Genomic DNA, 21,835 nt, shown 5'->3' with positions numbered 1-21,835 from the left:
CCTGCCAGCTGCCCCGTCCCGACACTGCACCTGCAGTCAGGAGGGCTCACTTCTTCCCGGTAGATGGGTACTGGGCCATGGGAACTCAAGCATCTGCCCACTAGCTCAGAGCTTTGTTCAAAAGCCCCAGGAGGAAGGCCTCCCTAAAGTGCAAGTTTCATAAACTTGTTCCGAATTCTCATGTGCATATTAAAGGTGTACATACATATACATCCTGTACAAATTATCCCTCTATATTTATATTTTTTAAGACTAAGAAAGATGTAAGACTGATGTTCCGTGCTGTATGTTTTTAATGAAAACAAAGTTTGACTGTAGTTGTCCGGGCAAAATGTTAATTCAGCTGACCCATTCCACTGGGAAAGTCCACTGGGAAGGTGTTATCTACTAAGCACAATACAGGGAATAGAAGCAGCAGGAGGGTCGGTAATAAACACTTGGGATTGTGATAGAATAAGGCAAGATGCTGTCTATGCTCTGCACGTAAAGCCCTGTGAAGTGCTGGTCCTCATGGCTGTCCCTCCTCCTTGGCGACGCCTCCCAGGCTGCCTGCATCACACCTGTGTGCATGGGGTTTCCAGCACCAGAGATTAGGGCTGCTGCACTGAAGAGTAGGCGTTACTCCAGCTGTTTCAGGTAGTGCTGAGCACAGGAATGCCGTCTCCCATGACTCCGGTTGTCCAGGGGTTCTTGGGGATCCACTTTACTGCCAAATAGGGCACAAAATAAGCCTCACTGATCAAGATCTTGACAGGTAAATGCTTCCTTTGTTTTTATCTGTATAAGGACAAAATGAGGATGAGTGGAGGGGTAGATGGGGGTTTGTACATCCTCTTAGCCAACAGGCTGCTGCAGTACCTGCTAGTAAAACCCTGCCCCCTTTATATTCAGTAGAGGAAGAAGCATGTGTACGATCTGTGGAAGACGGGTGCAAACACATGTGCTCAGAGTTCCTGCCTGGAGACATTCCATCAGCTGTGGCTGATTCAGGTTTGCCTGAAGCTCGGGACCAGGCTCAAGAGCTTTGGGAATCAGTTTGAGGTCCCACTTCTGGAGAGATTGGTGGTAAATTGGCTGGTTTGTCTCTACAATTGTTTCCCAATTGCTCCATGAAAAGGGCTCATGCCCTGGGCAGCGCTTTGTCCCGGCTCCTTCCTTTGGGATCAAACACTGATTTCCTACTGGGTCGTTTGGTGTTAGGAAGTCGACAGTGTTTCTAACTTTTAAAAAATGTTTGGCTTGAGATTACCATATGATTTAACAGGTGCTGTCTTTTAAAAGATGGAAGGATTCACTCATTCGTTGGCACCTTCTCACTTGTGCTGCAATGTTGGCTCTTGTCCCAGTGAAATCCATTGCGGGCAGCACCCCCTTCATCAGTGCAACGGAAGGACTCTCTGCATACACTTAGCATTGGAGAGTAATAAGTTTGATGCTTCGAGAATGTGGAGTTAACGGTAGATTTAAAAAATTCTAATGAGCGCTAATTCCACAAAGTTCTAATGCTACGTGCGTGAACCCTGTTTCTACTTTTAGAGGGTGTGTATGGCCAGGATGGGAGGATGGGGTAGACCTGTTGGCTGAGGATGGCTTGGGGCAGGTCCAAGGATTCATGTTAGCCTTCTGTGGAGTTTTTACCCTTTGAAGGTCCAATGAACCAAAGCTGACAGTGGCTTCAATCTTCTAGAATGTTCTGCAGTGAATTGGAACTTTATGGGGAGTCTGGCACTAATCTAGACTGCCCTGCCTCTTCCTAGAATGGTCTGTTTTCAGGTGCAGAACAGATACCCTGCTCCAAGTTATCCAAAAGCAGTGGGGTCTGAACAGGGATGCCAGACAGCAGCTAGGCCGGGCTCTTCCCCTGTGACAATGTAGACTTTGGGGTGGCTGTGAGAATTGCCCTGCACTCTGTCTCCTTGAGGCCTGCAGCCCTGCAGACGTATACATAAAAATCTGACCTCTATGGGGATGCATGATCCTTCTTTGTGTGCAAGTGTACACACATATAAAAATGGATCAAATGACTTCTTTCAACAGAATTGCACGCCCCCCTGCATAAGGCCAAAATGCTCATGTTAAGGGCAAAGGAAAGTAGGAAACAAGAGTTAAGAACTGAGGGCCCCTGAACATTTGATCTGTTTTGTTTTTCTCTTGGGAGTATAAGAAATGGTAATCTGCAGGTTTAGTAGCTCTCTGCTCTGAAGTTAGTGTTTATCTCAATGGTGATAAGCAATATATGTTTTTTTGCATGAGAATCAATTTAGAAAATTAAAAGTAATGGGGGATCAAATATTGTTTCAATATTCATTCAAAATATGTATTTTTAAGCTCAGGTTTTAAGATCGCTTCCCACAGAACAGTGCTAGTGGGACATAACTGGCACTCCTTTGTAGCCATTGGAGCAGATTTGAGGTGTAGCAGCAATTTTCTAGTCTTTGTTTTCTCCCATTTGTAAAGCATGTAAGAGCTCACCTGGGTCATCTCTTCTCTTCCTTAACGCCACATGCTGGGTATCACGGAGCCTCACTCACAGATGGGGAAACTGAGGCTCAGGTAGTGCCCACCTTGCTCAAGCCTACAGGGTCGGTGGGCAACAGAGCTGTTCTACTCTCTCAGCGCTTCTCTGAGCTCTGCTCCATAGGGAGCTCGGGATTCAGAGGCAAACTTCGCTGCAGCCACTGTCGGGGCAGCGCCAGGGCCTCCAACTCCCAGGGCGTGGTCACTGAGCGCCGTGCCGGGCCACCCTGGGCCCTCGGAGTGTGCCAGGACCTGCTGCCCCTCTCGTGGGCCCCCTGCCACTTGACCCAGGCCTCTGTGTCTGCCGGGAGAGCCAGGCAGGGTCCAGCAGTCCTAAAATGGCCCATCTTGCTAAGTAGCTCTGGAGACCCCCCTTCCCCTTCCTACCCACACCATTCTGTTTGAATTAGCTGTGCTTTCCAGTGACACTCCTATCTGCTGGGAGCCTGCGGGGCTTCTGTGGGGCCGCTGGTCACTGGTTTCAGTCAGCTTTGACATCTGACTACTAGGGATACTCTGAACAGCTCATAGTAGAGGCAGGTGGGGAATTCCCTGGTGGTCCAGTGGTTAGGACTCGGTACTCTCACTGCCGGGGCCAAGGGTTCGATCCCTGGTTGGGGAACTAAGATCTTGCAAGCCACATGGTACGGCCAAAAAAAAAAAAAAGAAGCAGGTGGACAGTCAGATGGTGTGTTCAAATCAAATAACTCCCCACCTAAATCCTATGTTTAAGCCACCACTTCCGGACTTTTTATGTTTGAGAGGCCAGAGGACCGGGAGCCTGCCTGGCCTTTACCTGTGTTTCATTTGAGCAATGATTCTGTTTTGGGCCATCTCAGCTGTTGGGGTTGCTGGACAAAGACCCAACTGGGGTTCTCCTGATGGAGGAGGGTAGCAGTGATCATTTCCAATGAGGACAGAAGGTGAGAAGCCGAGTGCGAAGGGAAAGTCCTGGCTGAAAGCAGGGCAGGCCTGGGAGAGGAGTGGATGAAACAGCACTTTGTGCGGCCCCCTCAAAGGGCCCCGTGCTTGGGGACAGTGTCGACTCATTCTCCTGGCTCCGTGTCCAGCCTGCTGTCCTGAAGATGCCCGCTTCCTGAAATGGAGCTCTCCTTTCAGGTAGCATCAGATGCCTGGGTGACTCCTTTATATAAGTAACACTTGAAAACAAATGTCCTGGTCCTTATTTCCCTGAATCAGTCACTTCTTGAAGTCCAGTCACACGTTTCCTTGGATCCCAGGCTCCCCGGGCAGCCTACCTTGGCTCCTGTGTGCACAGAGCCATGTGGCCTTGAGCTGGTTGCTCAGTTTCTCTGAGCCCTGGCTCTCCACCTGCACCACCGGGCTGTGCAGTCCCTGTCCTGAGAGGCTGTGGGGGCCAGTGACTATGTGTAAGCATGGAGGACAGTTGTTTCCTGGGATGCTTCACTCTCAAAAGTGTACATCTGTGCTCTCTCGCTGGCCAAGTATGTAAGGATGCCATCCATAAATGCCTTTCTGTGAACGGTGACAGCCCGGTGGGAAGTGGGAAGGAGATTGTGGAAAGATTGTAAATAGGTAACTGTAGGACACAGACAGATCTTGGCCTTGGGTTTCAGAATGATACTCTAGGGTTCTGTAGTAAAACTTTAAGTTGGTCCTGAGAAAGAGAAGTGGAAAAACGACTGGCACATCTTGTTAACCTGGAACTGTCCCTGCTCCTCAGGGGACAGCAAGTAAGGGAGTGTTCTGGGATAATACAGCTGGAGGGACCCATTTTTCAGTGAGGAAACCAGAGCCAATTGACTTGCTGGAGGGTGGCGACAGTCAGTGACTGAATCTAGGACAGAGTGCAAGACTTATTAGAGTCCTTTAGGGCTTGTACATAAAGCTCAGCCCCTGATGGAAAATGGCCAGTAGTGCTTCCCTCCTTGAGTTTACATTTATGTTCCGTCTTTTTTTTCCAAAATGCATAAAGGCGTGAGTCATTCACACGGACAAGGAAGTGTTTCTATTCCTTTGTTTAGTTTGGCGTCCCTCAGAAGCAGACCTTGAGAGAAGCTCAGAGCCTATGTAGACTTAGGGGTGGGGAAAGGAAGGAAGCTGATGAGGAAGGCATGGTCAGGCAAGTCACCAGGATGTGGCTAACGAATTGCATTGGGGACTGAGGGCAGCAGGGCTGGACATACCTCAGAGCTAATCCACCAGCGTGGGGAGAGAGCTAGATATTTACCCAAACAGCCCAGCACTGGTGGAAGGCTGTTTCTAGCCCCAGTGTCCTGGCCAGTCCTATGCACACCAAGCCAGGGAATCCTTTGGCAGAGAGACAGGCCTTCATAAGCAGACTTGGGGTGAAAGGCAGGCATCAGAGCCATCGGGGGTCCTCCCCGGAGTTCCTGACTCAGTAGTTCTGGATGGGGCCAGAGAATTTGCCTTTCTAATAAATTGTGGGTGAAGCTGGTAGGCAGTCTTGACTTTGAGAACCATCCTCAGGTGCGAATTGCTAGCCCTTACCTGTCTCATTGATGGTTTTTCCCCTCTAATGTATGATTATGTTTTCATGCCACTTCATGTTATAGATCCCAGCGTCCATGCTGTGAGTTTAAAAGTGGAGGATTAATAAGCATTTATAACTCCATGCAATCATTGCTGGCAGATAAAATGCCATCTGCCAGCCACAATTTATTTATAATGGAGTTTATACATATTTATAAGTTTGCAAGCAACAAATAAACAGTTTTAAAACTGGCATATTTTATAGCAGCCAGAAAAATTGCAACTTTATACCAGGACTTGTGAATATCAATTGCATATGTATAGATACATATATACACACACACATACATATATCTACTGATTATGACAGATGTGCATCTCTGTCTGTCTGTATATACATATATACACATGCATATACCTACATTGATTACAACGGACGTGCATCTCTGTCTGTTCGTGTGCACACGCAGGTTGACTGGGCAATTAGCACTTCGGGGCTCCTCCCTGGGTTTTGGTATTTTAACTAACAAGGACAACTAGAAAGTTACACAAATGTGGAGAGTTTGGGGACCGATATATCCTAGAATTTACAGACACAGGGAGGAGGGTCCTGGATGCTGCAGGAATAGGACAAGAGGGTCACGGGGGGTCCACTGTGGAAAGTGACACAAGGGAAGAGAAGTCAATGGGGGAAGACAGGAAAGGAAAGGATGGGAGGACAGAGGAAGAAAAAGAAAAAAGAAGGGAGGGGGCAGCACGTCCAGACCTACATCCCCTGTTCACCCAGTAGCATGTAAAAAAAACAAGCAGGGGTGGGTGTTGGTGAGGCTGCCCGGGCAGGCGTGTTTGGGGGCCGAGTGTGGTCTTCCTCGGTATAGCCGCACTGCTTGTTGGCTTCTCTAACCAGCTTTCTCTTGGCCTCATCTTACGTTAGTTCACGTGAAGTAGGCATTGTTCTGGGCTCCTGTGAGTGTGCAAAGGTTCCGTCTGCCTGAGGATATAGTCCAGTAGGAAATAAACGCACAAAGAGTGTGGGAGCGTGACAGGCCTGATGGCTGGTGTGGCCAACTTCAACTAGGACCCTGGAGGGTGGAACTCCTGGGTGGGTCTGGGGAGTCTGAAGGCTTTGCAAACTAGGCTGCAGACGGGATGGGGAGGGTAAGAACAGGCAGACAAGGCGTGGATGGCCCAGGAGGAGGCCGGGACCCCCTCATGCATGAAAAATGGTCGGTGTTAGGAGGGATGCTGGAGGCGGAGGTGAGGTTGCTTCTGCCTGTTCTCGCCTCCTTCCTGCATCTCATGCAATGTAAAGTTTCTCTTTTGTTGTTTCACCTTGAAATGCTGTAGGCAGGAATATATGCAAGTGGGACACACACTGTGGCCCTGGTGTTTGAGGTCATGAATTCACACTTGTCTGGGACATTTTTACCACAACCAAAGTTTCTAACCACAAATCAAGTGACAACTAAAGCCGAAATCAATGGGCAAATCCATTTTTGAACACTGAATTAACTTTTTTGTAACAGCTGTATGTTGGTTGCAAGTGGAATGGTCTCTGTTCATTTGGCTTTTGAATATAACTTGTTCCAGAATAAATATTGTAAAGTTAAGTACATGAATGTTTCTTTGTATCCAGAACTAAATAAGAATTAAAATTTGATGTTTAAATCCAAGGATTAGGAGAGAACTCCGTGTACATCTAATGTGTAATAATGAGATATTTATTAATTTTTAAAAAGCATTTGGATGGCAAATTATACATATTGATAAATATTTGAAAATTTTGTGTTTTGTTTTCCGTTAACTTTTGTGAAACAAAAAGGAATTACTGTGAAGGTCTATGGTTTATTGCCAATTTACCACTTTCTACGTTGATATTGGAACAGAATCGGTATTTGGACATCTCTGAGGAGTGGAAATACAAAACCAATTTCAAGTTTTCTAACCTCTGTTCTATGAAAAATAATAAAACCTAAATTTTTTGGCCAACATTTGGGATATTTGTTAACACAACGGGTAAAGAGAATTGGCTTAAGTTCCTTCCCTCCTCACATTCAGTGAATCCACTTCACTCCTTCAGTAAATGATGTGGCTTCCAGTTGTGAGCCCTGCTGCCACACTGGGCACATCCCTGAGCTTCTAGGGCAGCCAACTGGAGATGCCACATGTCGTCCCTGGACGCCATCACTGTGGCCCAGGGGCAAAGGCTGTCACACCCACTTAGGCAATGCTGCACTTCTTATCACTGGTTATTGGAAAATGTGCCTTCATTTTCAGAATAGTGGTGTGTGCATTTCTGATTATGTAGCAAACCCTTTGATATTTGACTTAGATACTAAAAACATTTGGGTGTGGAAGTTTTGCACTCGTAGATACATTTAAAAGCATGGACTTGGTAATTTAACTAGAAGTTTTCTATAAAGTACACCTTGTTACATTTCTGTGAAAGGCTCTTTACCAGTGCAGAAGCAACATGGGTCAAGGGTGGAAACAACTGTTCTCTAAATAGTCTGATGTTAACTGTCAATGTGGGTCTGAGGGCAATAAAGAATATCGTGAAAAGTCTCTCATTTGTTTGGTGGATCTTGTATTGCCTCATGAAGGAGAGGAGTTGAGTTTGAAACCTTTCCATAGAAAGCAGATATTCTCAATTATTCCCCAGGAGACCTCTTAAAACACAATCACAGCAGAACCCCGTCAGGAACACCAAAGGTGTGGGATGAAAATGGGGGCCTGGCAAAGGCATTCCTGTTGAGATTTATGTTAACTTCTGTCCACTCGGCCTTGGGCAGTTAGCAAAGGTGGCAGAATGTCACTACCAACTAGTGATGCCAAACACTGGTCTCCTTCTATGTAGAATGTAGGGTGGAGAAGTGAAAACTTACCATTTGTGCTGGAGAAAGCTAGAGAAAGGGTTAGTTCTGATCTAGTCTCTCCTGTTGCTTCAATTACACCAAATGGAACAGAACCCATCATCCCATCTCTTTCAGCTGTACTTTGGCTGCCATGACCCTTACAATTGTCCCCCTATCAAAAGGGTAGTCCATTGACCTTCCCTATTGACCTACCAAAATTGGTGGAAAAGCACCCAATACACTGAAGTTTCCTAAAACACCAGCTCTGCTAGTGGGAAGCCTAGGGGAAATGTTATTGGAATTCTCAGAGTGTTTTAACTCCTACAGAAACACTGGCACCAAGTGAGAGGTCATACTGCCACTTTGCACATCACCAGGGGCAGCCCCAGTGTACACAGCCCCTCACACGGACTCCCAAGAATGAGTTTATACAAAGGCTTTCAGTTTTATTTATTTTTTTAACAAACATACATGGGACACAGTAAAGGTTACTAACTGAACGAGATCTAATGCACAGGTTCTCTGTGGCTTTGACATACTCAACTTCTAAATGATTTCCAGCTAGCTAGTTAGGAATGTACACATCGGTACTAAATTTGATTACTTTTTGCATATATCAAATAAACACAATTACTTTTTTGGAGTATTTTTCATTCAGATTGATTGAAAGTTTTGCACTACCTCAAAAAAAGTTGAGGTTATAGTGTTATTAATATTAGTGCCAGACATCTGGGGCCCCCAAGCAACTCAGAACTAACATATAAATTTCTTAAGTCATTTCCCTACCTAAGGTAAAATGCAATACTCAATATTTGGGCTCTCTGAGGCAATTTTGTTGTTGTTGTTTTCTTATCCCAGTATCTTAATGCTTAACTTTTCCAGAAATGCCCTGGATTTTCTCATGCTATTGACAAGAGAATCCGCTCCTTTTCAGTGATGTAATGAGGACAACAAAAATGCCACCTATGGGCTTCCCTGGTGGCGCAGTGGTTGAGAGCCCGCCTGCCGATGCAGGGGACACGGGTTCGTGCCCCGGTCCGGGAAGATCCCACATGCCGCAGAGCGGCTGGGCCCGTGAGCCGTGGCCGCTGAGCCTGCGCGTCCGGAGCCTGTGCTCAGCAACAGGAGAGGCCACAACAGTGAGAGGCCCGCATACCGCAAAAAAAAAAAAAAAAGCCACCGATGAGCATCTCCTTACAAATAGGATTTATCTCATCAGTAACAAAAATTAAGAAAGACATTGGTCGGTACATGATCACCCAGGACCCACAGAAATCTTCCTTAATAAAGAGGAACTGGCATCATATAACAAAGAGGAGTCCCTTTCTCTTTGAAAAGTTATTCATGTATTAAGACTACTCTTTTAGTCTTTATCCAGGCAAAATTCCCACTGAACCTAAAAACTTCAGGGGTTTCTGATGTAAGGCTTACCCAAGAAAAAATCCTTTTAAAGGTTGCTTTTTTTTTTTAAACAAAGAACTCAATACATCAACTATATGCTTATGACAGCTCTACAAATTTGTGTATTCTTCACCCATTTGTACTGCATGAAGAATCACTGGGGATGACTGTGTACAAAAATACCTTCTAAGTAATTGCTTCTTAAGGTAAACAGTGATACAGGGTCAACATGTGTTGAAAAGGAAGAGTACAGTATGGCTATATTTCTTTGAAGAAAGCACAAGCTGCCAGATCACAAGTAAACTGCTCTAATAGTCATGGTCAGGGTCAGCTTTCGGGAATCCATGAGGCTGCTGATGACCCCAGCTGCTCAGCTGTGACAACGCAGGGAGTTGTTGACTTGGTGCTTTCTGATACAGATTCAAACTCAACATAGGATCACAGTGCTGCCTTGCAAACCTCTCCTAATTCAATAGAAACTCCCCATTACATTGGAAAGGTGAAATGAGCCAGGGGTCTGTCCTCTGCTTCTCCCTCGTGGGTTCTTTTCTTGGTTGGTCTGGGGCACAGGCTCCTGGAATACGTTGGCTGGCTTTTCTGTGATTTGGAGAAATGCCAAACAATCACGTAATTTGGCTAACTTGGCTTTTAGATGTGCTTAAGACTGCAGGGACAAATGACAGAAGAGAAGCAGGGGTCCCCTTGGGGGATGTACGCCCACAGAACTTGCTCATTCTCACCAGGATACTCCAGACACTGTCAAGTGTATGTCTCAGGACAGTTTGGAGTCAGACCCACACATCTGAGACCAGCCTTGGACAAGCCCTTTGGGGGGATTTGGGCTTTCAAAACCTGCTTAACTTGAGACTTCATATCAGTCTGAGGAGACTGGGACCAGTGCGTCCACCTAGTATCCAGCCATATCCTCATACCTGGTGCTTCAGTCAGAACATACCTGTACTTCCTGTTACGTAACAGTATCACGTACTGCGACTTATGCATGTACCAATGGCAGACGTATGAAACGCAAGTGCTCTGTAACACAGAAATGACGGATATACAGCATCTATCCTGTGCAGAGTGTAGTGTAAAGTTACCAAACATCATCCTGATGTTCTGGGAGACACACTGTACACTGTGGTCCACAACCTTCCCTCTCTAGGCACAGCAGACAGTGGTCGGTGGGATTCAAGGTAAGGCATTGATGACATTGGCAGCTTGGTACATTTGGAAGAGCCTGGAGCCTAAACGGAAACGGCATGCTGTCTACACTGAAATGGGTTGGCAATTCCTTGGGTTCCCTCCTTAAGAGACGTCCACAACAGGCAGGCTGTTGGCAGAATAGGTTTCCTGAGTCCTAGCTCTGGAACAGCCGCCGTGGGTGAGGCGTGCAATCAATAAGAATGTGGCTGCAGGGTTAGCTGCTGCTCGTTCCATGGAGATGCAAGGACCCCACGTTCCTGGAGCCCGGCGTCCTCACTTGCAGAGGATCCCATTCTGCAGGGTTTTGTTTCTGTCTGTTATGCAGGGCGAGGCAGCTGTTTGGGGGAGGTCTTCCTTGCTCTTTGGGGAGGGGCTGCTGTTGTTGCTGCCGCTGGATTTGCTTCTGCTTGGGTCGAGAGCAGGCTGGATGGGTGAGGAGAGGGCACCCTGGCCCCTGACCAGGCAGGTGCAGACCAGCCGGAAGAAGGCCCGCCGCATCTCCTTGCTGGCCAGCGTGTAGATGACCGGGTTCATGGCGGAGTTGAGCACGGCCAACACAATGAACCACTGGGCCTTGAACAGGATGGCACACTCCTTCACCTTGCAGGCCACATCCACGAGGAAGAGGATGAAGAGTGGGGACCAGCAGGCGATGAAGACGCTCACCACGATCACCACGGTCCGCAGCAGGGCCATGGACCGCTCTGAGTTGTGAGGGCTGGCCACCCTGCGGCTGCTGGACTTCACCAGGAAGTAGATGCGTGTGTACAGGATCACGATGGTCACCAGGATGGCCGTGAAGATGCTGACGCAGAACGCGATGTACTTCTTGGAGTAGAGGGGCAGGATGGTGGAGCAGTCAGGGAGGTTGTGCAGGCAGTTCCAGCCCAGGATGGGTAAGGCGCCCAGCGAGAACGCGATCAGCCAGCACATCCCAATCAGGAGAAAGACGCGGTGCTTCTTGTTGGCATCGTAAGGTCTCATTTTGATCATGGTCAAGTGCCGCTCGATAGCAATGGCCAGTAGGCTACAGGTGGACGCCCCGAGGGCCACGAACATGCTGCCTTCCCGTAGGAACCAGACCGTCAGAGACAGGCTCAGGGTCCTCTTGCCTGACATCAGAATGTTGACCTTGTAGGCTATGCCCGCCAGCAGGTCGCAGAGAGCCAGGTTGCCAATGAAAAAGTACATGCGGTTGTGAAATTTATTGTTTTTCCAGATGGCGATCAAAACCATCAGGTTCTCCAAGACAATGAAGCTGCAGATGATCAAGAAAACAATGGTGGTGAGCGTGCTGCCCTCGGGGGCGTCCTTCAGCCTGTCCTTCAGCTTGCCTACATAGCTGTAATGTTTGTGCAGGGTCTCGTTGGAGGTGTAGGGTCTGGGGTGCAGCGTGAGAACCGTCGCCATCACTTGGAACTCACGATCGGTTAGCTCCAGAATCCACCAGAGGGCGCCCTGGGAACGTCCATTTCCCGGGCAAAGAAAGCCTGCGGCTCAGGCTGCAATAGTGATCCAAGCCAGACACCGGCTAGGGTGTTGAGAATGGGCTCCTGAAAAAAGATAAAAGGAGGGGGCGCCCAGTGATAAAGTAACAGCACCTAAGATCAACGGCAACAATAAAGTTGGGTAAAGGCACTAAAAATGTTGAAGCATTTGGACGGCTGATCTGCATGGGCCCAGAGGGGGCCTTTAACACAGGTCAAGATCCTAAGTGACCATGGAGACAGAGGGAGCAGTTCTGTGTCTGCAGTTGCTCAGGAGGGAAATTCAGTGCATGAGCTCCGCCATCATTCAGTCACGTCACCATCACACACACACCCAAGTAATACTTCCATCTGGAAATCTCTTTTTTTTTTTTTAAGATGTTGGGGGTAGGAGTTTATTAATTAATTAATTTATTTTTGCCATGTTGGGTCTTCGTTTCTGTGCGAGGGCTTTCTCTAGTTGTGGCAAGCGGTGGCCACTCTTCATCGCGGTGCACGGGCCTCAAGGCACTTAGGAACGCTAACCAGTTCATACTCATCTACTGCACAGGAGGTGGTAAACCCTTATTCCCAGTTACTGAGAGAGAAACAGTATTATGCCAGGTCCAAAAAATAGAATAGAATCTGGAATAATGCCCGTCCGATTTCTGAAACGTCCTTGGTGGGTTTTGGCGCAACATTGTGGGAAGTACTCACACTTCCTGGATGGGATCCCCGGGTAGCAGGGCCAGGGCCAGAAATTGAGTCTAGACGGCCCCCAGGTCTGCCCAGCGGAGAGCTCGGAAACCGACCACCTGGCCACCAAAGGAAGAAGAGCACAGGCCACGCACGGCCCACATGGCCACCGACTAGCAAGCAGCTGAGCATGGAGCCAGGGGAGGAAGAAATACAAACCTGTAAAAGTGGAATCAACAGCTTTTGAGACTAAAGGAAGAAAAGAGAGGACAACTAACTGGATTTTCGAGTTTGGCTTAAAATTCAGAGTTTAGCTCTAACTGTCTAAACTGCCAAAACTAAATCGGTGTGTGTGAACTGAAAGAAACCAACCTGGGAGCACTAGTGAGAGGGTGGGGCGGAAAACCCAAGAGCCAGACTTCCGATGGTCCTTCCCCACTGGACTTTGGATGTACCCCAACCCACCTGTGGCTTTATCCATCAGCCTCCTGTGATGTCCTCAGTGAAGCAGACCCAGCTACCAAAGCAGAAATGGATTTCACTAAGCTCACTTATTCTAAATTAAAATTATTTGAGTATTTAAATATATAATTAAGATCAAACGAGGTTAATTTACAACAACCGACTGTGTGAAGATTTTTCTTTACCTTTTTTTTTTCTTTTTGTGGTATGCGGGCCTCTCACTGTTGTGGCCTCTCCCGTTGTGGAGCACAGGCTCCGGACACGCAGGCTTATTGGCCATGGCTCACAGGCCCAGCCGCTCCGCGGCACGTGGGATCCTCCCGGACTGGGGCACAAACCTGTATCCCCTGCATCGGCAGGCGGACTCTCAACCACTGTGCCACCGGGGAAGCCCGCACACCACTTTTTAAAACAAATTGCAAGCTGTCTTTTTAAGAGTAGAAGTAGGTGCAGCAGTTGACACTCTCAGAGCACCTTCCCTGGAGCCCCTTATTTAATCCCCATGCTGACACCGTGAAGATCTGTCGTAGGAAACCAGGCACAGGAGAACTTAGTCGCCTGGTTATCTTCCCACCACTTGCCACCCCAGAGCACAACCCCGGAGAGAGTATTCCTCATCCCCACACAGATGCACTGCCACTGCACCACGTGTGACCTCATTCATGGAAAAGGCGTGGCACAAAGGTAGGGAAGAGGAACACATGTGCCGCTCCACCAAGAGCCACAAAGCAGCAGCATCCTGAGAGCGGCTATTTCCCCGACGGCAATGGGGTCACATGGCTGGCCCGAGGGCCCTACATATGCAACATCCCCCATGCCAGACCCCTGCTGCCACATCCAAGTGGCCGCCCCTCTGTCCATGACACCATCATGTCGGGTTTGCCTCAGATGCCTCTGAGACATCTGCTTTCCCATCAGGGGTTTCTCTCCCAGGACCTGATATTGGCAAGCATAACAAGGGGATTTATAATGGTAACTGACTCAGCACCAGAGCAGTCTGAATGATAAAAAACATACTAACAGGACTAAAAGGACAGGAACATGAATTGTACAGGAATTCCCACTCACACTGGGGTGAAAGGGCTCTAGGCATCTGCAACTGAAAGGCTTTTGAAACCAGGGTGTGTCCAAAGTTTGTCTCCTGTGCCTTAGTTTCCCCCATTACTCCACGGCATTTGAATACCTCTTGGACAGTCTCCACCCCTCCGACTAGGTTATATAGTATGGATAGCAGGGAAGTGAGTCCCTTTAAAACTGATGGATCTGGACTTCTCTTGGAAATAAAGGGCAGAGGAAATACACCACAGGCTTTGCAGACTCACATCAGCTTTTTTATCCCCTGAATATGTAGAGTTTTGATAAAATTGAGTAGAGGAAACAGAAGGGAACAATAAAAACTGATAACCAGAAAGAAAATAACCAAAACAAAAATTGTCTAAGATGTGCCAGAAACCCATCCAAACCATGAATCTTGAAGGTGAACATATTTTCCCGTTAATTCTTGATTTATAGTTTCCCTTAATTAAATATTTATCGCTCAAGGAGCACATTTTTTCAGAACGTCTTTTGTTAAATGTGAATCTCCGCATTTTGCGTACCTGGAAGATATCCATCTCTCTTTGGAATCTAAAAGCTTATTTTCTTTGGATTATCAACATTAGAAAGTAGACCCCATCTGAGAGTTAAGTGCTGGGCGAAAGATCAGATTGATTTTGGATGCATCTGAACACCACTGTGCATAGTCCGACCATCTCACGGACGAGTTCGGGCCTCCATCCCGAGGGGTGCAGCACAGACTCCGAGTTTGCCGGAAGAACGCTCTGCCCCTCCCAGGTCCTGCTCATGGCGAGGTGGGGCATCGGCCCTCCCTGGCTCATCCATCCTGCTGCTGCTGGTCACTGCAGGGGTGCTGGGCACTGCGGGCACCAGGGCTCCTGGGAGACCAACCTATCCTATCCCTCATGGCCTCTTCTAGTCACTGACCACTCCCAGATAGTAACATTCTCTGGACGTCTCGTCCCCTAGGGTAATTTAGCCTGTGTCTGACCTTCATATAAATGGAGCCATATGATATACAGTGTGCCTGGCATCGTCCTCTCAATGTGATGCTCCTGTGAGCCATGCATGGAGATGCCGGTAATTCCTTCCCATTGCTTCCACCATGTGGATGGATGCAACAGCCTCCATTCATTCCTGGTTGTGGACATGGAGTGGTTTCCAAGTGTTGTTGTCCTTAGCAGTGGTGCTAGGATGGGTTGAGGATGTCGTTGTGGCGAGCACGTGCCTGTGTTTCCAAGGAGTACCGTGGATTTCCTAGCATTGATGTCTAGGTTGGGCTTTGATGGGAGGGTCCCTGCAGAGGCTTATGGGTCTTAGCCCCTGGTCCTGCAAGTGGTATTTGTGGGGAGCTGGAGAAGTCCACATAGAGGGTGAGCGTTACACACTACAAATGCTCACGTTTTGTTTTATTTTAAAAGATAGGTGTCTGGGGCTGTTAGTGACCAGCATCTGCCTTTCCATTGTAAAAGGTTGATCACTGCTTAATTTTCACCAGAATACTTAAAAATACAGCCTGATGCTGAGAAGTGTGGCTGGGTGCTGGCTAGTCGTGTACACATTCCGAAAGCCAGGCATGTTATAGAAGATACTCAGGACAGAGATGCTCCTGCTTATGGACAGTGGTCTTCCAACAAACCCAGATTCCAACACAGCTGTGCCTTGCTTATGTCCACAGGCAGAGTTCTCACTCTCAAACTGTGCTCATGTGGCCCAGACCCCCACAGACCCGTCCCCTGAAGTACACTGCCCACACCTGAGCTTCCCTTACATCTACTCAACAGAGACCTGTTACACCTAAGAGTTTTCACTTCAACCTCATTCAGTTGGGGTCTTCAAGTCTACCTCAAGGCATTTCAACACCAAGCCTTTTTCTTTTTGCAGAGAAGGAATACGACACTTTCTGTAAGGTGGTTCAGAGGTGTGTCACCCCACACCTCTTCCCTCCATTCCAAGTTGGAGCATCTGCGGGGAGGAGTGAGCCCGGCAGGGGCCGATGGATTCCAGATGTGCTTTCTGTGCTAGTGATTCACTTTCTCTACACATGTCAATTTGAAAAATAAACAAACTGTAAAAAGAAGAAAAGGAAAAAAACAAAGGGAAATATTTCCACAATCTGGGGTCTGTCTCTTTCTCTCTGTAATGGCCAAAAAAAACCCCAAACGAACAAACAAAAAAGCGCACGCACACACACAATAAGATAGTGAGAAATTTATTTCTCCTGGTCGGATGCAGGGCACTGTATTTTTAAAGGCACGTTCTCCCAGTTCATCCCCCAAACTGAATTAAAACATGAAGCATTTGCCAACAAGCCAAATTTCTTGGAAAGCAAGGGTTTTTTTTTTGTTTAGAAGAATTTAGGAAGGAAATAATGAGTTGGCCATTTCATGGCCCCAGAAAAATTCCTTTGCTAATGAGTATTTCCCCTCACTCCGAGCTTCTTAGGTGACCTCACTCTGCTTTCAGAGATAGTTCATAGCAAGAGGCTTCACACACTCAGTCTTGCACGCCTGCGAGTTGCTCTGTGACCATTAGTGGAGCTCCCAGTGAGAAAACGGCTGTTACAGATGAACCACGTCAGGATTCCACACCTTCCCCTTTCTTCTCTGGAGTGTGGAAGTGAGTTGGTCCCTGATCAGGATTCCTGCTTTTCAGGGGCTTCTCCACAGCTCTTTCTCCCGGTAAACAAAGCTTGGATGATAACACAGATCTGGGGGCAGTCCAGGGAGCCCCAGGAATGCAGGTTGTACCCAGGACCTGGTGCAGCTCGAGCATCTGCCTCCGTGCACACACTCCTGGGCATCCTGGCTCGTCGATCGGAGGGCAACTGCTTTAGATGCAAAAGGTCTTTACCTTCATTGGTTTTCAACCAGCCTTGTCAAACTTTCTCTTCTGTGCTTGTTCTAAGGAAGGGCACGGGACTGAATTCCTACCAAGACTGCCACAGGACGAATGAAAGTGTGTGGAAATGAGCTCCTCCAGGCATATGCAAATAAGAGGTGTTCTGCCCAGGAAGTCCTAACTGGGGGGTCCCTGTCATCCTTTCCCACAGCAGTGCTCTTACTCGGTGATACTGCACATGTACCCCATGTTGCACATTGCAGGTACCATGTCTGATCCCCACTACAGCATCTGCCTTCCAAATGTACATAGGAGGAAACTGAGTCCGGAGGGTTGGGTGTGCGGGCTCAGTGTCCTTTGTAGCACAGCTTGGAAGAGGCTGCGCTGGGCCGGATGCCTGTGTCATTGGATTCCAGCGCACCACGTTAGGGATAAGCTCTTCCGGAGGCTGTCACCTTTCCATGTGTTCCTCACTTAGATAGTGACAAGAGTGTCACCACCATGCTTGGAACTGATAGCAAAATGCTGGAATGCTAATGTGAGGGCTTGACTGAAATATATGGAAAACTCTGACCCCGAGGAAATGGAGCGGCATCTTCAAGGCCAAAGAGCCTAGTCAACTGACTCAGGTCTCTCACTCCAGCTCACGGTGTTGATGGGACGTTAGAGCCACCCAATCCGTACCACACTCTCCTTGGAACAACCTTGTCACTGATTTACCTGACTGGCCTATTGCCTGGCCTCTTATAGATGCAGCTGTAATTCCTCAAAAATTGAATGAAAACAAAAGAGAAGAAAAGGCAACTTTATGCTTAGTAACTGTAACAACACTTAAAAGTATTATTAACTAAAACTAGACAGGATTCCACTCAGTATATCATATTATCTCCAAAAGTTCATGGAATATCTCTTAAGGCAAGTAATTAATTTTACAGAAAATGTACGGCAAAGGAATAATATGAAATGGCTCCGAAACTGCTAAGAAAGGAATCACGAAGCCAAATGCGAGGAAACAGAAAGGCTCGTGTAGCCCACGGCACAGCAGTCCTGGCTAACTGGCCAACGTAACAGATTGCCTGAGGCTGCCTTGCCAGCTGTGGCAGCACCAGAGTCATAGTCCCAAGTCCTGGCAGAAAAAAAGGGTTTCTCCAATTGGGCAACCCCAAATGTTTCAAGATTATGGTATGCTCAAATCCCCATGTCTTTGCAACAAAAATATATGTATACACTGTAGGTCCTGAAACATTTTTAGGAGGTGGAAGAGATACCGTGGAATCAAATTAGTGTCATTATTTCCAAACAAAGAAAAATCAGTTAGTAAATTTTGAGAAATAAATTCATTAGGCCAATAGGTAAGGCTCCTTGTACAGGAAATGGGTGTTTCAGTATCCACATATGGTAGAAAATTAGAAGACTCATGCCTTTAATGAAATGCACAAATGTAAAGAGGAAAGCAGTATTTTCAGAGATGAAAACTGGTCGAGGAAGCATTTTGTCTATATCTTAAGGGCTGACTTTGTGTTTCAGATCTCTGGTGTCAGGCAACAAGAGCGCCTGGACTAGCAGGCCCTAAGTGAATGTTTGCTGACTGAGAACATCCAGTGTATGGTTCTCCTCCCGCAACAAAATTATTCATACTGGCACTGAGCTCTGCATCAATTGAGAACTTGTACAGATGTGGATAATTCCACAACTCCTTAAGTACTACACACACACACACCACACCATACCACACTCCACACACATATACACACCAGAACCACCACGTACACCAGCAACAGGCTTGGCCATCCCTTGTTACTCATATACCCACAGACCATAATCCTGCCCTCGTACTTCCTAGGAATTACGTTTTTGTTAACCATGCCAGCAAGATTTTCATCAATGAAGAAATAAATGTTGAAAAGATATATTAGGAACATGTGATTATATACAAGGTCTGCAACTTCTAACTCCAGACTTGAAAAAGATGCCTAATTGTGGAAGTACCCAGAGCTCCAGAAGAGCCAGACTCAGTTCATGCTGCTACCTTTCTTCATGTTCAAAGTAAAGCATGTTCACTTTAAAAATCCAACAAGAAGTCCCTCTCTTACCTCTAAATACAAAAACACCACAAAGTAATATGTCCTTGGGAGTGTCTAATGTCAGGAAGAGAGAGAACGTAAGAAGGAGAGGGATCAAGAGAGAGGGAGAGAGAACCATTTGGAGACTGGAGGGTTAAAAGTGGCAAAGTTAGCACTTTCCTGCACCAGGTCAAAGAAGGACCTTCCCCAGCTTTATCTGTTAGGAATGTAACATACTGATCTTCCCTGGGAACCTCATTATTGCACGATAGGAACTTTTTCTTCCAGCCCCCTGATTCTGACAGCCCTGACTGCCTTGTTTGAGACATAGAAGGAAAACTGGAATTTCGTGGCGAATAAAATTAAATAGAATAATTTCCCCAAGAGAACAAGCACATGTACACACGCTTCCAGAGTCCCAGGTCCTCATCCTGGGCGGGAGCCCAACTTTTTAATTGTTCCAGGAAAGCGACTGACGGAACGTCTCTGTGAAGAGTCACTACTCTTTCCTTGGCATTTAAATGCTCCAATTGTACTTAAAAAGGGACCATCCCCTCCCCCACCCCGCCTCGGCTTCAGTCACCAGAATGGCTGACCTGTGTGGAGGGGGTGATGCTGATGTAATGTGCTCGCCCACCCAGGTCACCGTCGCGCCGAGGACTGGCTGGAAATTTGTGAGAAAAGTGGACCCGGCTGCCCCCACCCACCCCGGTGCCCCGGGCCTTCGGCCGTGCCGTCTCACCTCCTTCTGGGAAGGGCACTTGGGCCACCGGCATCCTGACACCCCTTCCTCCGCTCAGATGCGAGCTGGGCTGGGACGCCGGGATAGTCCTGGGGCTCGGGAGTGGGGGCACGTTCCCGGGCCGGAGAGTCTCGCTCGGGTTCGTCCTGCCACCGCGCTTGGCGCCGGGTTCCTGTCGCGTGTCTCCCAGACCAGATTCTTCAGCCTCTGTCCCCGCCAGCCGGGCGCAAACTTTTCCAGCGGCCCGCTGGGGCGGGGCCCGAGCTCCGCCTCCCCGCCCTGCCGCCCCACGCCCACATCCCGGGCCCCACCTCCACCTCCCCGAGCCCCAGCCCCCTACTCACGCCCCCCACGCCCCCTCCTCCCCTGACCTCATACCCCACCTCCCCGCACCCTGCTCCATCCCCCGGCCTCCCGGCATCTCCCCTCCCACCCATCTACCCTTTGCCCCCTCCCCCATCTCCCAACCCTCTGCCGTCACTTCTTTGTCCCCCACCACCTTTATACCCCTTCCCTCAGCGCCGCGCCCCTATCTCCGCGTCCCTCCTTCCCCGCCCCCCGCCTCAGCATCCCCCGCACTCCGCGCCCGCACTTGCCCCCAAACCCCTGTGTCCTGCTCCCGGACTCCCGCCCCCGAACTCCTGCTCCGGTCTTCCTGCCTCCCTTGCCTGCCCCCACAGTCGAGGCCCTCTCTGGTGGGTCCTAGACATTCTCCCATGGCCTCCCGCCTCCCTTCGCAGTCCCCCTGGGCTTGGCTTGCCCCTCCGCCTCTGCCCCAGAACGGCCTTCAGATCCTGCGCTCCTCCTGAGCTCCCGGCTGCCGACCCAGGGGCTCAGGACCCAGCCGGCAGGTCCAAACCGGGTCCGGGGTTGGACTTGGGCAGGGCGCACTGAGGGCGAGGGTTTGGCAGATTACTGTTATCATCATCACCATTAGCATAATTGTCGCGATCATGATCATTTTGGGTTGGAACTGACTGACCCCCAACTTGAGGGGTAACATCTGGCAACATTTTGGTTTGGACCTGTGCCTTCCACCTCCCTCGTGCTCTGGGCCTCCAGCGCAGAGGCTGTTCCCCGGGGGCACACACGCTCCGTATCCCCGGACCCGCCCTGGGCACAAGAGCTCATGGATTTTCCGTGGCACACCTCAGGGATTCACTCCTTTTGTGTGGATAAATGAGATAATCTATGCGAAGAGCTTCCGAAAGAAGAATTCCGAGGGAGGGGACTGCCAAATCTATTGGACACGGAAAGTGAAGGTCCTGAGTAAGTGAACACAGCAACCGACCCTGGAAGCTTCTAGCGAGGGAGAAAGAAAGAGAACGGGGGAGGAGGAAATGGAGAGAGGCAAGAAAAAGGAACCAGAAGGCCTGCTATCCCAAGCAAGGCTGTGCATTCCTGGGCAGACCAGACAGGCACTGCAGGGGTCCCTGAAGCAAGTTCGGGAATCTTGGGGAAAGCCTCCCTCAGTTACCTGTCTTGTGATTTGCCCTCTTGCCTCCAGAGGAAGAGCCCCAAGCATCCTTCCCCTAGAGCTGGGAGCAAATGCTTATTAGGGGTGGGACTGAGCCCTGAGAGGAGGCATAGACAACAGAGTGCAAGTTGCCAGTGCTTTTGCTGGCCTTCTCAGTTGTTCCCTGCTGAGAAACCCCAGCCCTGGAGAAAAAGCGGGGTGGGGGGCTGGGCGGTACTGCAGAGCTCTGGCTGACCTCTGGGGCTCAGTGGAGGGCTGGTACTGCCCTGTCCTTGTTTCCACTTAATCTACTGTACTCTTCCTGCACTGCTGTGAGACCTCTCCAGTATGGTAGCCTCCAAACTGGCTCAGGGTGTCTTGTGCAAGCTCTGAGAAGCCATCTCTGCCCCAAATTATAAGGGGACCCTTATAATTAAGGTTCCTTAATCTTTCCACTCCTACAGCACCAAGTCAGGAAAAGGAGAGGAGAGACTGCATCTTCAGCCACTCACCGTGGCCAGGGTAACCAGACAGCGTACTGGCCACTGTGCTTACACCTGACCAAAACAGTCAGTTAGTTCATCAACAAATCTGTTCATTTA

General features: G+C 48.7%; 1 protein-coding gene across 1 annotated transcript; it reads right to left on the bottom strand.

Annotated features, from left to right (window-relative positions):
• Positions 1 to 8,272: 8,272 nt before the first annotated feature.
• On the bottom strand, positions 8,273 to 19,987 carry S1PR3 (sphingosine-1-phosphate receptor 3). The gene is made up of 2 exons (XM_060153562.1): positions 19,778 to 19,987; positions 8,273 to 12,004 (listed from the first exon to the last, which is right to left on the bottom strand). Exon 2 carries the CDS (start codon positions 11,859 to 11,861, stop codon positions 10,725 to 10,727), a length of 1,137 nt encoding a protein of 378 aa, XP_060009545.1. The 5' UTR covers positions 11,862 to 12,004; positions 19,778 to 19,987; the 3' UTR covers positions 8,273 to 10,724.
• Positions 19,988 to 21,835: the final 1,848 nt, after the last annotated feature.

Source organism: Lagenorhynchus albirostris, chromosome 7 (genome assembly GCF_949774975.1).
Source record: "Lagenorhynchus albirostris chromosome 7, mLagAlb1.1, whole genome shotgun sequence".
Lineage (NCBI taxonomy): Eukaryota > Metazoa > Chordata > Mammalia > Artiodactyla > Delphinidae > Lagenorhynchus > Lagenorhynchus albirostris.
Note: the sequence above shows the minus strand (reverse complement) of the source record. Positions and strands in the feature narration are given on the sequence as shown.